The sequence below is a fragment of the Athene noctua genome, chromosome Z, assembly GCF_965140245.1.
Source record: "Athene noctua chromosome Z, bAthNoc1.hap1.1, whole genome shotgun sequence".
Classification (NCBI taxonomy): domain Eukaryota; kingdom Metazoa; phylum Chordata; class Aves; order Strigiformes; family Strigidae; genus Athene; species Athene noctua.
Genome location: NC_134077.1, coordinates 6,406,179 through 6,422,463, shown reverse-complemented (window position 1 = coordinate 6,422,463; position 16,285 = coordinate 6,406,179). Strand labels below are relative to the sequence as shown.

The 16,285-nt window shown below is 36.7% G+C and overlaps 1 protein-coding gene across 3 annotated transcripts in view; it reads right to left on the bottom strand.

The window, feature by feature from the left end:
- The window catches only part of RIT2 (Ras like without CAAX 2), a 175,637-nt gene that overhangs the window by 75,552 nt on the left and 83,800 nt on the right, over nt 1-16,285 (bottom strand). For 2 of the 3 annotated variants that reach the window (XM_074932026.1, XM_074932027.1), the window contains exon 4: nt 9,055-9,246. In XM_074932026.1, the coding sequence (XP_074788127.1) occupies nt 9,055-9,246 (192 nt within the window). Of the gene's footprint in view, nt 1-1,805; nt 2,154-9,054; nt 9,247-16,285 lie in introns of those variants that run through there. The other variant, XM_074932028.1, reaches the window with a different exon arrangement.

Genomic DNA, 16,285 nt, shown 5'->3' with positions numbered 1-16,285 from the left:
AGACAATTTAAAATTAACAAGTCATATTATTTTCCTCCTTCTTAATACTTCAGATTGTAGAGGTGCTAAAAATGACATAGATGGAAACAGAGGGAAAGAACATTCCCCGAGGAACAGAGAAAATAAATGCAGCAATGACTGAAAGGAAGCCCATCATTTTTTTTTTCTTTTGAAGTAACATCCATCAGGTCAAGGTGGAGGAAGATATTAAACTGTAAACAATGTACCATACCTTTATTCCCAATCTGGGGTTCCTGTTAGTAAAGCTGTGGGATTAGTACTGTAAATGACTAACACTGAAACCTGAATGGTGACATTCAGACTTTTAACATCTTGAGTTTCAACTGTAGCAATGCGCTTTAATACCAATTTATCATAGGTACTTTCCTGGGCCTTCTTGAATTAACTATGCTATATCAAACAATTTACTCAGCTATTTAGAAGCTGCCATTATACACAGACTTTATATTGTAAAATTTGGACTTTATGAATGAGAGATTGGAGGTTTCCAGAATGGATACAACACAGAGATTTTTTTTTCCTTTTATTTTCTTTTTCAGATTGGTTTGTTTGGGTGAGGGTTTTTTTGGTGGGTCTTTGAGTTTTGTTGTTTGTTCTGTTTTGCTTTTTTTTTTTTTTTCTTTTGCTTGTGACGTCTGCACAGCTTAAACAATATCACACCATGTGAAGTTCACAAGCTGCTATTCTTAGCCAAGTTGCTAAAACATAAAAACAAATCTAACTTTCTAATTCCTCTGGAAAAAAACAAAACAAAACAAAACCAAAACCAAAACAAAAACAAAACAACCAAACAACAAGGATTAAGAAAAGAATACAAGCAATCTTCAAAACCCAAAGATGATTAAACTGATTAATCTTCTTTTCTTTAAATGCCACATCATGCTCTTATTATTTATGACACCATGATGAGCTATAATTAAATTCTGGCAAAATTTCTTCTTTCAAGTGATTTGAGCTACTACTGCAAAAACACACAGGAAGCCATCTTTGCTGCCAAGTATTCACATTTTAATATAAACAATAAACTCAGTAAATGCTGCCTCCTATATGAATCTGTTACTTTGTCAAGGGACTTTCATTTTTACAAAGTTGTTCATTACTGTTCATCACTTTCAGGACAGCATCTTCGCTCAACTGCAGATTAACATGAAGAACATGTATTAGCTCCACTCTAATTAAGCATTTGTTTGAATAGTTTCCTGAACTGGAACTGTAGTAAATAATATATAAGAGTTAGGCTGAAACTTCAACTTTGCTGATGTAAAAATAGCAGCAAGTATATAAAAAGATACCTTCCCATCGCATGCCATTCTCTCTCCACATCCCCGTGGAGAAAATGAGAGGACAAATCTTGAGAGATGGGAGGTCACATTGCTTCAGGCATGGATGATGGAGAGGCAAAACGGTGTGCCAATTAGTACTGCCTGATGTGGCATGTTCATGTCTCTCCCCTTTCTGTACTAAGAAAAGGTTGATACCTGGCTTATACATAGTGTGCAAGAAGAAGATTCACAGGCAAGACAATGAAGATTTCAGCAAACAAACTGAAAATTAATGAAATGGAATTTTACAACCAGACCTGGAGTAGGTCAGGAACCAGAGTGAGACCCACACACAGCTCCCTCCTTACACCTTTGCTGGCAAAAAGTGAACTGTGGAAGTCCTTCAAGGATAATTAACTTCCTTGAAAAATTTTCCTTCCAGCAGAGGAATTTGCAGACTCACATCTAAGCCCTAGCCAGCCAGCAAATGGTACTAGTGTGGATTTCCTTGCAAAGCTGTCGCTCTTTGTGTGGTCACTGTGTAAGCAATGGGTTTCCCTCTGAGGGGCTCCGAGGGAAGCAACATCATCCTGAACTTATTCACAAAGACGCCCTACACAAGGCTGTGCTGCAGAAGAGTTTCCCAACAGCACTTGCTTTATTTAAGAAAAAAGATCATGCCAGATGAAAAATGCACTGCAGTCTTCACAGCTTCTAATCTCCCAAATTACAGACCAAGCAGGCAAATTTCTTCTCGAGGAACAATCTAGATCAGGAAGACAAAAGGTGAGAGAGCAGCTCTCACACCTCTCCTCCAAGGCGTTCTCCCACTGAAGTCAAACATGGCCACACCACGTCAGGACCTGGTACCTGGAGAGGGCAAAATCTATGAGTGGAGAGGTCGACAGAGAAGGTAAATCAGGTAGAGGTAAGTACTGGGGGCCTTTTAAAACAATATCAAGTGTGTTGCTTTTTAAAATCCATAGTGGTGACGTGACCTTGCAGCACCCTCCCCAGTGTATAGGCACTGCTACATGTCCTCTGTTGTCCTGCTTTGGCTACAAGCAATAAGTTGCCACTGTATTTATCTCTGAATATCCAGGTATTCTGTTATAAATGTGGGTTTTGTTGTTGGTTTCATGTTTGTGGTTTTTTTGTTGTTTTTTTTTTTTTTTAATCTGAAGTTCAGCTATTGCTTTTCTGTTATTTCCTCTTATGGAGCAGCTTATCTGTATTTCAGACCCCTTCAAGTGTCTTCTGCTTTGTGTTGAAGGGATTACAAGGTTTACTGGATGGTTCGCTAGAGGTTAACACAATTGTGAATCGAGAAATGAGCCAATAGTTTCATTACAATTGTCTGTGTATCTGATTGCATTAACTGCAGCCTGGGTAATATGAAACTGTGGTTTGGGGGTTTTGTGGAAGTATAAAAGCGTAATGACAAAGAGGTAAACTATGTATAAATGAACATTTACTAGAGACAGTTAAGTTGATAATAATAGAATTTCCTTCCTAGAGACTACAATTATAAAATTGACTTTTACAATTGAATTGACATAGGAAAGCACACACTTTCGTTAGGGGTTGGGGCAAACACTAAAACCATTTTTTTTTTTTTAACAATATAAGGAAGTCTTCTTAGGAAAGTGAACAGTGTGAAAGAAATGTTGAAAAAACAAAATCAAATAAAAATAAATAGAAATTAGATATGTAGAGTAACATGACAGAATCCAGATACATATTTTGGTAATGTAAGAAAGTGGCGATCAAAGGTTTGACAGTTTTCTAATATAAAAAAATATCATGACAACTTCAGTGGTTTTAGTGCCAAATATTCAGACAACTGTCATAGCCTTATCAAAACAGAAAAAATGGCTTATATTATTCAGAATTTGAAGAGCAAACAAAGAACATGATACGATGTCATGTGGGAAAGGTAATATGTAGGCAAGATAATGGAAGGGATGAGGGCAACTCCTCATAAATGTAATTCATTTTCAGCAGGTATTCAGGCTAGCAAAATGTTACTGCATCGACGTCCATGGAAAATGAACAGCCAAGATGACATCAAGAAGGATGAATGAATTAATCTATAAAATTTGTTTCAATATTCAAATAAAAAATTTTGAAGAATTTACTCTTCTGTGCTGTATTCTCCTCTAGCTTTTCTCCATGAAGTATACCACCATGTTTTTTGTAGTCGTTATTCAGGGTAAGTCTGCCTGAATACATCTGAAATATTTTAATATCACAGCTCACAATGATCCTTAGAAGGGACTACCACCTAAGAATGACTAGTTATCAGATTTCATTAATTCAAAAACCAAAGGCCTGGTCTGAGCATGCTTCAAAAGTCCAGTCTGCAGTTAGCAGCCACAATAACAACAGAATGAAACACTAAGCTTAGATTCTCAACTGAAAGGATGTCATAAACAATTTTGTTAGTCTTCCTCTGACCCAAGTATTGCTGTATAAAAACTAGGAAGTTAGCTGTTCATGCCTCCCTGTACAGACAAGAGAAAGACAGACGTCTTCATGGGCAGATACATCTCATTGTATGATACTCTTCTATGATATGTGATAAATCTTTTTTCTGCATGGACTTTGTAGATAATCTGGCCAACTCGTTTGGTTTAACCACTTTATCATGTCTATAGTTAACTCAAATATAAACTATTCTTCATCAGTAAACAGCAGAAAATGCGTTTCCCTTGACTTGTAGTTAGAAGGTTCAGAAGAAGCAATTAAACCTTTCATTCTTTGTATAGGGTACTGGCCTCATAAATGGGAAACAAGAGCTTTCAGCATACAGACCCTTCAACAGGGGGTCTCCATTTCAGAAGAAATGGAACTGATGATGGTAAAGAATATTTTAAAATTTGAGAGCAGTTTTAATCACAAAAGCAAAGGAATCCAACCTAATGATAAGGTAAGAAGTTCAGAATACTGCAATTTCATAACTAATATGGGTAAGAGAGCATCTAGGAAATTTTAGTTCATAGTCAAGTACTAGAAAATGAAAATAAAATATAATGTCATATTCTTTAAGTATTTTAGGTGTCTCAGTGAGGCACCAGAAGATATAGACTAGCAATGTTTGAAATATCTGAACAGTTATTCACAGAAAAGAAACCAAAACAAAAGAAGTTAAAAAAAAAATAAATTGGCTGTGTCAGACTCAACAGATACTTCAAGGGTTTTGAAGCCAGCATGAAAATAGAACAACTGTCAAAATAAAAAAATCTAAAAGTTGATGCTCAGAGTATCTGATAACTAGTCAGCTCCTCTTGAACAAATTCCAGAGTAAAATCTCCTCGAAGTGAGAATGTTCTGTGGGCAGCAGATTCAGATCATGTGAATGTATTGAGTCACTGCAATCCTGGTTTGAGAACTATTTTATGATATAATAAAACCTTAGAAAGAAAATGTAACGAAGCCCCTGTAATTAATTTGCATTTCAAGTAAGATGTTGTTCCATGCTAAAGACCAATTTCATATTGATTTCATATTTACTACTGAAGGACAAAGGCTGTACAGGGAGAGAGGAAGAAGGAAATGTTTTCAAAAGCACTGTTCCTGCTCAGATTTGTGCCTGAAACCAATAAGAAAACTCATGCATGGAAGGGTAAACAACTACATAATTCTTTTCAGGTCAAAGACTGCACTATCAAAACTAACAGCTTTGATGACAAGCTTCCCAGAGAGGCCAAGAGCTGAATGAAGCATGACCTGCCCTCATAACCATGGACTCAGTGGACATCAACATTTTATCCATGGACTTGACTGCGTCCACGGCTTATTCCTCTGGGGTCAGATAAAAGCATATAGGAAAAACTGCTTCATGAAGGCTGTGCAATTTCTGCATAGGTAAAATTTTCAGAATGGTTCTCACATACACGATAAAAGTTTGAAAAAGCTTCTAGAAAGTATCTCTTCTTTTCAGCTCAGGGCTACAGCATAGCTGTACATTGTTCAAAGGAGCTTATGTAGTTAGTTCCCCTCTGAAAAGTCTTACAGATTTTTTTTCAAACAACATTTCAGCACTACCACATGTCTTTATTATAAAATACTTTAGTTAAAAGCTACAATTTTGCCTTAGCATGGCATAAGCTCAAACAGGATCAGTTGCTTACTGTATTTTTAAAGATGAATATGTTTTAATTAGATATTTATCTATTATACAGATTGTAAAATTCAGTAAGAACTGATGTTTATCTGGGGTAAAGCAACAAAGCTTATCTGAAGTTAAAATGTCTGTTGTACTTCATATCAGCTGGTCCTAAATATTTCTGAAACTCTAATGATATTAAAAGACATATAGCTTATCTTTATTAATCTAATTAATGTTAAAAACACTGAAATTAAAACTATCTAATCAAGCACTCACTGCTCTATTTTTTACATCAAACATCTATGGGATAAAATACATATAATACTTAAATATTTCTTAGAGCAATGGCTAAAAATCACGGAACGGACAGAGGATACAGCCTTAATCACTCACGCACATTCACTTTTCCAGTGAATCTCTGAACACAAAACAGAGCAAAGTCAGAAGGGAGCGGACGCAGCTGCAGTACAAATGAGTGCAAAGGAATGGAAGGTGGAGGGAAGCTTGCCAACAGATTTGCACATCAGGGTAATGAGTTATTGTATTTTCCCCCATAGTTTTTACAGACTTGTTCCCCCACATTGTTTCAGAGAGAATGGAAAGTCTTTATTCTTTAGGTTAATGAATGTGATTAAAACTTAAGGAGTACAGACAAACCCATTTCTTAAGACATTAAAAATTACAAGTGTACTTAAACACAACAATAATTTCACTGAAGCCATCAGAAAATAAAATTTTTTTTTTTAAAAAATTAATAAGCTTCTTGGTTTTCTTTTTTAGCAGTGTTTCTCCTAACACAAAATTTTACTTGCAGATTAGTTTTATTCTTGTAGTCCTGTTGATAGATTTGAGTCAAGCGACATACATCATTAATTGTATTGTGCAGGGGATCGCATTTCAAACAAGAGCTTTGTCTGACTGAGCTACTACAGCCTGTCTGATTGTTGTGGAATTGCCATTAAATGGAAATGATGCCCAGGAATGTTGAACTTAATGTTATGTTTCCAAATACCATGAATAACATTACAGTAGCTTTAATGAATTTCATAGGAGAAAAATGTCAAACAAAGCAACAACATTAGCTCTGGTGACCTGGCCAATTTCCAATCCTGCTAATTGCATTCTGACACCTACTATTTCTCAGCTGTTTGAATTTGGTATGTTTGTGTACTTCACTGCTTGTTCATTGATATGTTAATGCCATTGTCTGCTCATTGCTGTCTGTCACTCCAGAGTGAGCAGGCTACCACTCTTGAACATCCGAGTGCTTTTAATGAAGATATAACTTGACCTTGAAAAGATTCCCTTCAATCTATCTTCCCACAGTTCGTCACGTTACTTAGATTTTGCTTAACCTAACAAGTAAGCATAGATATAACTTATTTCAGTGTTTGATAAACATACAGTACAACCTCACATCCCGGTTCTGAAATAATAAGTTGCTGAAGTCCATTAACATGCACTTAAAGCTGGACACAGAGATGACCTCCCACACAGTGATGTTTTAATTAAGGTCAGAGAGGCAGTGAGCAGTATCTCTTAATCATTACCACTTAACCATATGCTTTGCTTTGAATTGTGGAGTGGTCTCTGAGAACATGACCTGAACTATGGATGAAACTTAAGTGAAGATATGCTCCAAGAGCACAATTTATACACCTCAGCACCGACTAATCATAGAGACAATGGGCTTGGAGTGAGTAGAGCTAGTCCAAAATTAAAATTATATTCCCAAAATGTGGACTTCAGAATAAACTGTTTTGTTCTACAGCTCTTTCCTGTTGGTTCATACTACTTGCTTGAGTAGACATAGTCATATTCAAGTGCTTTATTCAAAGGAGCAGATCTGCATTGTAATATCTTACTCATCTGTGGTATAAGGATGTCCCACGGCTCAAAATCTGGATGGCTGAATATTCAAGAAAACCCTTCTAACATTGCTGAACTTATTGACACTAGTGGAGAGCTTATGGAGGGAGGAAAAATTTCTGAAGACCTAAATCCTGGCTCACTGAAAGCTTCTAAGAAACATAGGACCATGATTTGAAATTGCCTTCTTACAAATTCAAGCAGAATCTTCAGTCACAACCTAGTGTAAGAGTTTTCTGTGTGTCTGTCACATCTCAAAGACATTATTTCTAATACAATTACCAAGAGCCTCCCCACACCATTTAATCTTGAGTGCTGTTTGTGATACCCCATTCAGACATTCATGCACACTAATATTCCTGTTTGGGAGACCAAAGACCATGAAAGAGTATGTAAAACATCTAATTAAAGCATATATTGTTGTATGCATTGACAGTGATTAAAACATGAAAGCCCAACATTACGCCATCAAAAAGAGGTAGTGCTAAATATCACTGGAAGAAAGAATTCGTATTACTTATGACTAGACTATTCCTGACAACCTTATCTATAGGTAACTATAGGCAATCTATTTTATCCTGTTTCTGTTGGGATCGGGTGCAATGTCCTGTTTCTCTCAGCAGAACTAAATCCACACCCCTCCCCATCTGGTATATAAGAAACTCAGAAACTGCATGGATTGCACTGCGTGTTGCACATGGCTGCATATTAAACTGCAGCTGGATTGTCACCATTAAGGTTTTTTCACAGTCTGATATAGGGAGAAAGTCAATGATCTGGAAAGGGATGTGAAGTTTTAAGTACATCATCGGATCTTCAGGACTAATTTCAGGTTTAACACTGCCTTAGATTTTCTTCAGGTAGAAGAAAGACAAAGAAATAGGTAGAAGAGTGACAATAAGTGGAAAAAAGTAGGCAGGATCATGTGAGCACAGATGCTAATGAACTGAAAACCAACATTTTATTTAACTGTTAAATACGTCTGCACTGAAGTCAGTCATATGGAAACAATCACAGTGTGTATAAAGAGCCTCTTAAGATTTCTGTATAGGAAAATATTTTTTGTCTTATTTTTGAAGTTTCTGCTAAAGATTAAATATATTTACCATTCAGTCCCTGGTCACAACCAAGCCATTTTTAAGATGGTCTCTCTGACTTGCACACACACATCAATACAAACAACAAGGAGGAAGCAGAAAGGAAGCAAACCAGTGAGCTAAGATTCCTAAAGACTTTGAGAGCCACAGCCAATGCCCTCATAGTCAGACAAATCTATTGCTCTGTGGGTGGTGGTGGCTTAAATCTTGTATACAAATCCAAGTGAGTTCAAGTCTTGAATGTTCCCATCCCATCTGAACACTCTAACAGCTGCTGGCTTTTCAGGCAAAGATATTCTCATATGTATTTCTCTGGCTTATCTAGACTTTTTTTTCAGTCTGAGTTTGAGAAAAATTTAATTAAATCTTGTATGTTTATGAAAAAAAAAATAAATCTAGATTTAATGGCCTGTAAAATCCAAAGCAAACAGGTTTTTTTGCTGTAAAGATCCTGACAATCTTTTTTGATGTTGAACATATATATAACTTCCAACAAAAATAATGGAATTCCTTTTCAATAACATATGAATGAAAAGTACTGTCAAGTCCTTAATTTATTACCAATCCTGGTGTGTTGCTCTTTGATTAAACCTTATCTTGTGCTAATAATTCTCAGCAGTACTCTACAACATATGCTACAGAAATCCCTGAGGTAGTCAAGGAAAACCAAGACAAAACCAACAAAGTTGCTTACCTGTCGGAACTCTTCCAGATCTATTTTGTTTCCTACCAGCACCAAGGGGATGTCATAGGTATGTCGGACACGATAAATGAGTTCCTTAAACTCAGCAGCTTCTTGAAAGGATTGACGATCTGTGATGGAATAGCAGATAATGAAACCTTCTCCACCTCGCATGTATTGGTCCCTCATGGCTGTGAATTCTGCCTGTGGAATAGGAAAAACACACTCAGTAATTTGGCAACCAAAATTATCCGTCTGAAAATAACAAAATTCCTGAAAACTTCCCCCATTCCCTACGTATTTTTCCATTGCTTATTTTACTGTTTTGATTACTGCTTGCTGAAACTTGTGCACCCTTCTGGGGTTGTCATCATGAATAATACACCACCAGGATGTCTTTAAGGACTTTTTTGTCTTTTTTTTTTTCTTTGCCCATGAAGGGAACTCTGTCCTCTAAGCCTATGAACTTATTATACTAGTGCCTGTATACAGAAAATACTGTCTCTTGTATTTCTAGACCATCTGCAGTGTTTTCAGTGTGCATAGATGACTTGCAATTAGATGAATATTAACAGGTGTAAAAGAAGAGCTAGATTACTATCTAGGGACTGGAGACAGGTAGAAACTCCTTATTATGCACTCAGTTCAAAAGCTCAGTAATATCAAAAAGACATTCACTGACTCCCACCAGCTTTGGAATAGTGCCTAGTAAAGCAGGAATATCTGAAAAAAGTTCTGCTCTTTCAGATGTTCTCAGAGAAGCGGGGGGTTTCAGTTTAGTGTGGGATAATACCATTAAATGAAAATTAACAATTTCAAATAGCGTGAGAATTGGCCCAATTTTCTCCTCCTGCATTTTTTCCTATTTATGTATGTATTTAGTGTCACAGCAACTCTTCTGGTTATCGGTATGGGTTTTCAGAAGTATTTAACAACTGCCACATTGTACAAAAATAAAGATTTAGTTTTCAAAACCTAGACTCAGGCACCGTGGCTTGAGAATATGTTTTCAAGCCAGTTTCTTTTTCAAGTTTGTTTGCTCTTCTTGATCACAGCCCAGAATAATCCAATACCATGGCAACAACCAGTCAGGATCAGAATCCTCCTGACAGAATCAGTTCTCCAGAGATATTAAGATGCAGGAAGGTCTGATAAAGCAAGGAATACACATATCAACATTGGACCATTTCTATGAGCAGCAGGATGCAATATCAAGTCCTGTATTTTTTACTCTGTTGTGAATTTAGGGTAGGATTTTTAAAACAGTTTAGGTTTTGTATATATATATATATATATATATATATAATTTCTTGCTAAAAATTGAAGGGAAGTGGATTGCTTATGCTCTTTTAAAAGTCTCAGCCTTAAATCTTTCTCAATAGTCACTCATGTTGATTGATAATACTTTCTGTGAATAGACTTTCATGTTGACCGTTATCATTTATTCATGATGTATCTTTTCCCCAAGGGCTTTCTTATATATCATTCAAAATATTTCACCTAGTACAGGAAAAAGTTCATAGACTAAGCTCCAAAATAGGAGACTAATAGGCAATTTAAGGGTAGGATTCTGCTTTGAGACTTACTCAGAATTTCAAAATCTCTAAACTACCACCAGTGGCATCCCAGGAGAATTTATTAGCTACCAAGCTACAGCACAGAGTAGATCAGGCCATATTCTATCTCATCCTCTTGAATCTGGATGTGTTAAGTAGGGCAGCAGTGGAGAAAAACACAGAAGATAACAGACAAAAAGGATCTACACTCTGCTGGTTCAGTCGAGACAGTGAATGAAGATCTGTCTCAGTTCCCAGGTCTTTGCCTGCTATCTACGTTAGATAGCCACTGGATTAATAAACAGTGCAAGATCAAACAGGAGACCTTACCCAAGGTCTCAGAGTTATGGCCAGGCAGTGTTAATGACTAAACACAGAGACATCCATCCTCTACTCACCCACAGATCCCAGGCTTTTGTGCCAGAACAAGGCGCTCTCTGCAGTCCCCCAATTCCCTGGGCCCCAGATTTTCTTGTCTTTGCATTAATCACCTAGAACTCTTCCGTACCGTGATTACTAGGATAGTATCCCTTGTAGGAGAAGCTGATCAAGGCCAGGATCCCCTCAGGCTTAGCAGACAATCGAAAGTTTATGTGGAATTAAATTTGTGGATTAAGGCTCCTGAATTTAGTTGTTTGTGTAGCTGCAGGCCACTCTCCAAGCCCCTGTTATAAATAATAGTAATTTACTCAGTGTAATTTATGGAGTACAGATTGCTTCTGCTGACAAAAAATAGTTATCCCTTCAGTTAGCTAATTACCTATTTTTGTTTATCTCTTACAGAAGGAGCTGAACATGTATATAACAACCGAACGGAGACACTAGCTCCCATGTAGGCACCTAAAAGTAGATGTCTTGGTATGGACCCTAATTCCCAGCCCAGATGACTTGTCTTCCTGGGTTAGAGATTTCATAAATCAACTACCGTAACACTGTATGATTATTCTGCACGCTTTTATAAAGAATGAGCTCTGCTTAAGTGGGATGGTCCACGTCTGGGAAGCGCTCAGAACTTTGTACACTCATTTATAGCCATTTATGGCAAACTAAGAAGGAATTAGGTCATATATCCCTGTTTAAGTTCCTCACAGTGAGTGACTTTCTGTAGCATGGGGACTCCCAGGATCACTCACCAGGGCTCTTTTACAGCTTTCCTTGACTGCCAGGAAACTTTGGGTTCCTCATTTTAAACACTGAATCATTCCAAAAGCGCAAAGTCCTCAGCTTTCAGGCACTGCCATTCTTGAGTTGGAGTCATTCACCCACGCCTTCTTGTTCACGACTGGGCATAGTAATAATTTTAAGGATATAAATTAATTTATTTCTGCAATTTTTTGTAATGACATGTTAACTGCTGCTTATGTATTAGATTAAACAGCCAAAATACTTTAGTGTCATGATTGCAATAATCCGTTTTCAGAGGTATTAATTATTCTATGTAAACTGGACTGGGGACATCCACTTGGTTTTCTATTGTTAACACAACTAGTCATTTCCATTCCATTTTTTGATGTTGACTTTCACTTCTCAGCTTTTTCCCTTTGGCATGATTGATCATTACAGAGTCAAGGACTCCAAGGACTCAAACATAAATAAGGCTTTTCTTGGATTAAAAAAAAAAAAAAAAAAAAAAAAGTTGTTTTTTTCCCTCTGTTCACCAAGAGCCCCAACATAATAATATATAGTAAGAAAAAGAATAAATATTATTTTCAATAAATGTACTTTGCAATAGCATATGCATATTATATGCACAAGAAAAAGGACTAAGATACAACTAAATCTTTGTTTATTTTTTAGTTCAAGTCCTATTCTAGATTTCCCACTTTAAATGTATCTTTAAAGTGATCAGAACCAAAATCCAAGTTCACCTCAGTTTTGTGGATGTTCAGAGGTAGATGGAGATAGACCCAAAAGTTTTACAGATTCTTCAGTGATTTTATTTTTATATTTTGCCTGGTTCTCCTATAAAATAAGCAATGATGTATCTGTGCAGCTAGCACACTCATATCTTCTTTAATTGTTTCTTGTGTAGAAGTGGCTTTTAAAAAAATTTATTCAAGAATAGCACTACATGCCATTTGCTGCTCAACAAGAGGAAGATATGAAACATTCCCAAGTCAGTAAATGTGAAAGGGAAGAGGCAGAAGGAAATCACACCTCCTGAAAAGAAAATCAATTCTGAGAATTAAAGTGAAGATTTGTCATGCTTATAGCACTTTGCAGCTTGACATCAGTCTCTAATACTCTCTTGTGTATTATGACTAAGACTTAACTGAAAAGTGTGGTAAGAAATCTTTTGAAACAAAATCACCGTTCTTCTTGGGAGAAATATACTTAGGAACAAGCATGAAGTCTGGATAGAAACAAAATAAAACTTTTCTAAAAGTTGAAAGAAGGCAACATAACTTTTCCTTTTCCAATATAATTGAATGCAGAAAAACCCTGATACTAATCCTTACACGATTTTATATGTCTACTTATTGTTGGAGAAAGTTAGCAAGAAAGTCTTTCAATGATTATGTTGCTCCTAAATAGTTGTCACATTTGTCTTTTATCAGTTATCAGGCATCTGACATGATTTTTGAAAGATGATAGCATGACCTCACAATGACATAGAGCAGCTCCTTCAGCATGCCTGGATGCTTCCCACCCTGTTGTATCAAACTGCATAAAGAGCTGGGAGGGATAAGGAGTGTTAGTTCTTTCCATGTTCTTCATCATTAGGCTACTCACTCATTTCAGCACCAGCGGGATATTTTCCCAGTTTTTTATTTATTTGTCCATGTGACTGTAGAAAACTCGTTGCCTCTCACGTCTCACAAAAGTTCCAATTCTAGCAACATTTTGGCTTTCATAACCCAATTCATTCACGCCCAAGACATACTTCCATACTGACCCTTGGGATATTGTCACTGTTTCCACATTTCATCCTTCTGTATATGCTTGTTATTTCTATTCACTTTTAGGAGAACAATTTAGCAAAGAAGAAAATACCTCTGTTTTCTCTCTGTTGTCTTGGTTTACCATCTTTACCCCACTTTTCATAATAAACAAGAGAAAGCTTTTCATAAAGAGTAAATTTCCAATTAGTTTTAAAATTCATATTGTTTTCATAGAAATATAAATAGAATTTGTATAATTTTTTTTCATTAGAGATTAGGATCCTTTTCAAATAAGATCAGTATCTTAATGTCTCCAGAAGAGGAAATAAAAACATTGAGCAATAAAGTCAGACAGACTATATTTACATACCTAGATACTTATGAAGGTTTAGTTTATGGTTGTTATGAAACACAACATTCTGGATTTGACATTCAGCTCAGGACAACCCTACCTTGCTGACTGAAAGAATCTAGGAAGGTGTATCACAAAGTTCACTGAAATCAAGCCTGGTCCTTTACTGTTTCTTTAGTATTTTGTGCTGAAAAATGTTGGAGGAGAAGTGCTGGGCTAGAAAAGCTTTTATCCAACTCAGAATAGAAATTGTTAAGAAGCAACCTCCTCCACATTACTAATTTGCACCAGCAGAACTCAGAACTGAAGCCAGTTTTCCTGGATCCCTGTGTTACGCATTGCTAACAGATAGCCTTGTTAACCCTGAAAGGATAAGAGAAATGCAGGGGGAAGAGGAAAACTAACAAAAAAAGAGGACACAGGCAGTGATCATAGGGTCAACATATCTCTCCTTTTTCATTTTGTGGTGATGTGTTTGAGGAGTAAACAAGGTGCAAGGCTTAGAAGTGCAGTCCTTCTCCCCACCCCTCAGAAGTGTAGTGCTTAGAAATTTAAAGATGCAGCACCTCAGAAACAAAGGTGTCATGTTTTCCGAACTACACACACACTCCACTTATTTTGATGTCTGTTCTTTTTTTATGATCTTGGCTTGCATCTCTGGAAGAGGTCAGAGTCTCCCTAGGGAGGCCAGCTCACAGTTTGAGAAATGCCACTTTCTATATCTTCTTGTCTTATGTTCTGCTTGACTTTAGAACCGGGAATCTGCTAACAGATGTTCTTAATCAAAGCTGTCTCCCTGATTACCACAGGGGTCATTCTTATTATGAAGGGGTTTTTTTTACATTTCTAGTGAACACTAGGAGGGGGGGATATATACTTGGAAACAGGCAGGATATTGTTTATCTATGACAATGAACAAACAAGGGTAAAATTAACAAAAAGGACACCGGAAACTCAGTGGGGAAAAAAAAAGTCTTTCCAATAGTGAGTGAGAAAATCAGAAGTAAAGACCATATAACATAAAAGAAATATGTGAAAAAGCACTGTTCACTTAAAAATAAAAAAATAATTTTTAAAAAAATCAGAATTTTTGGTTACAAACTAATTGATAATTTCTACTATCTCAGGAAAGGTTTTTGCAAATATGATGAGTGATTTTTTTTTAACATCAAATAACTTTTTTAAGCCAAAGTGCAAACCTCCCATATGTCTTTGTTAATAAATTCTCTTAGATACATAAACATTACAGTGGACTTGGATTACATACCTTTCACCTGGTACTGCTTCTCATAAAGTGTGCTTTTCATTTGTTTTACCTCCTGAAATAGATTTACCTAAGGAAAGTTCACGGGTGAATAAGTGATGTGATAATTATTTGATTTTCACTATTTTATTATTTTATTTTTTTTTTTTAAGGGTGGGGTGTAAAAGCAAATAACCTTTTAAAAGCTTGTTTGTAAAAGCAAGCAGCAAGATGCCTGCAGCAATTACATTTCAAATGAGAAAGCATCTAGATAGAAGTTACGTGGATGTTATATCTTATAAACACTATAATAATGCTACTAATCCAGATGCAAAGGATGGGACTTGTTTCATCTGGTTTCTGCCACTCAGGAGGTAGTCACCTCTTCTGCATTAGTCTTCAAGTATCTCTCTAGTCAGGAGAGAGGGATGACTGACTCTAGAGAGTAATTCAACCTGTCCTCAAAGAAGTGTTTAAGACACCAGGGATGACTTTCCTTCGTACCTCTCTCACTACCTCAACAGAGACTAAATACCAGCAGTGGCCTCTGAGGTCCACAGTATCAGCCACAGCCCCTGTCCATTCATATCCTTCATGTATTTGGAAGATAAGGCTTATCCTCCTCCTCATTTTAAACCATTTAGTTTCTGCAAGGCTGTGTTATTTCCAACGGGGTTCGAACAGTCAAGAGGATGTACCATCTAGTGCCTAAAGCCAATAGAGGTTTTTTCCCTTCACAGCACTCAGCAGTGGGAAATACTATCCCTCAGCATGGGTTAAGTTACACTAGGAAATAATAAACAGATACACTTTTTGCATCACAGAAGTCAAAGTTCCAAATCTGCTGCATTTCCTTGCAGGATCCCAGCACGTACTAGTTATAGGTTCCCAGCAATGACATAAAAGAAAACAGGAAAGCACTGAACAATGTCAGTATCACTTAACACTCTCTTCTTGCTTCCCTCCTCTTTCTAGTCATCCTTTGCAAACGGCACCAACAAAAGGAGTTATACAGCAAAAGATACAGAAGAATTGGCAGCAGGTGGTACTCGGCCACCTGTGCCAGCCTAAACCATCTGCCACATCACTAGGAGGAAGGAAGGGAGATTAATAACAGCTCAGACACAGACCAGAGAAAATGCAGGGGCTCTGGCTTAAATACTAGAGGACAGGGACTGATCCTTCTCTATGACAGGTTCTACACTGTTCT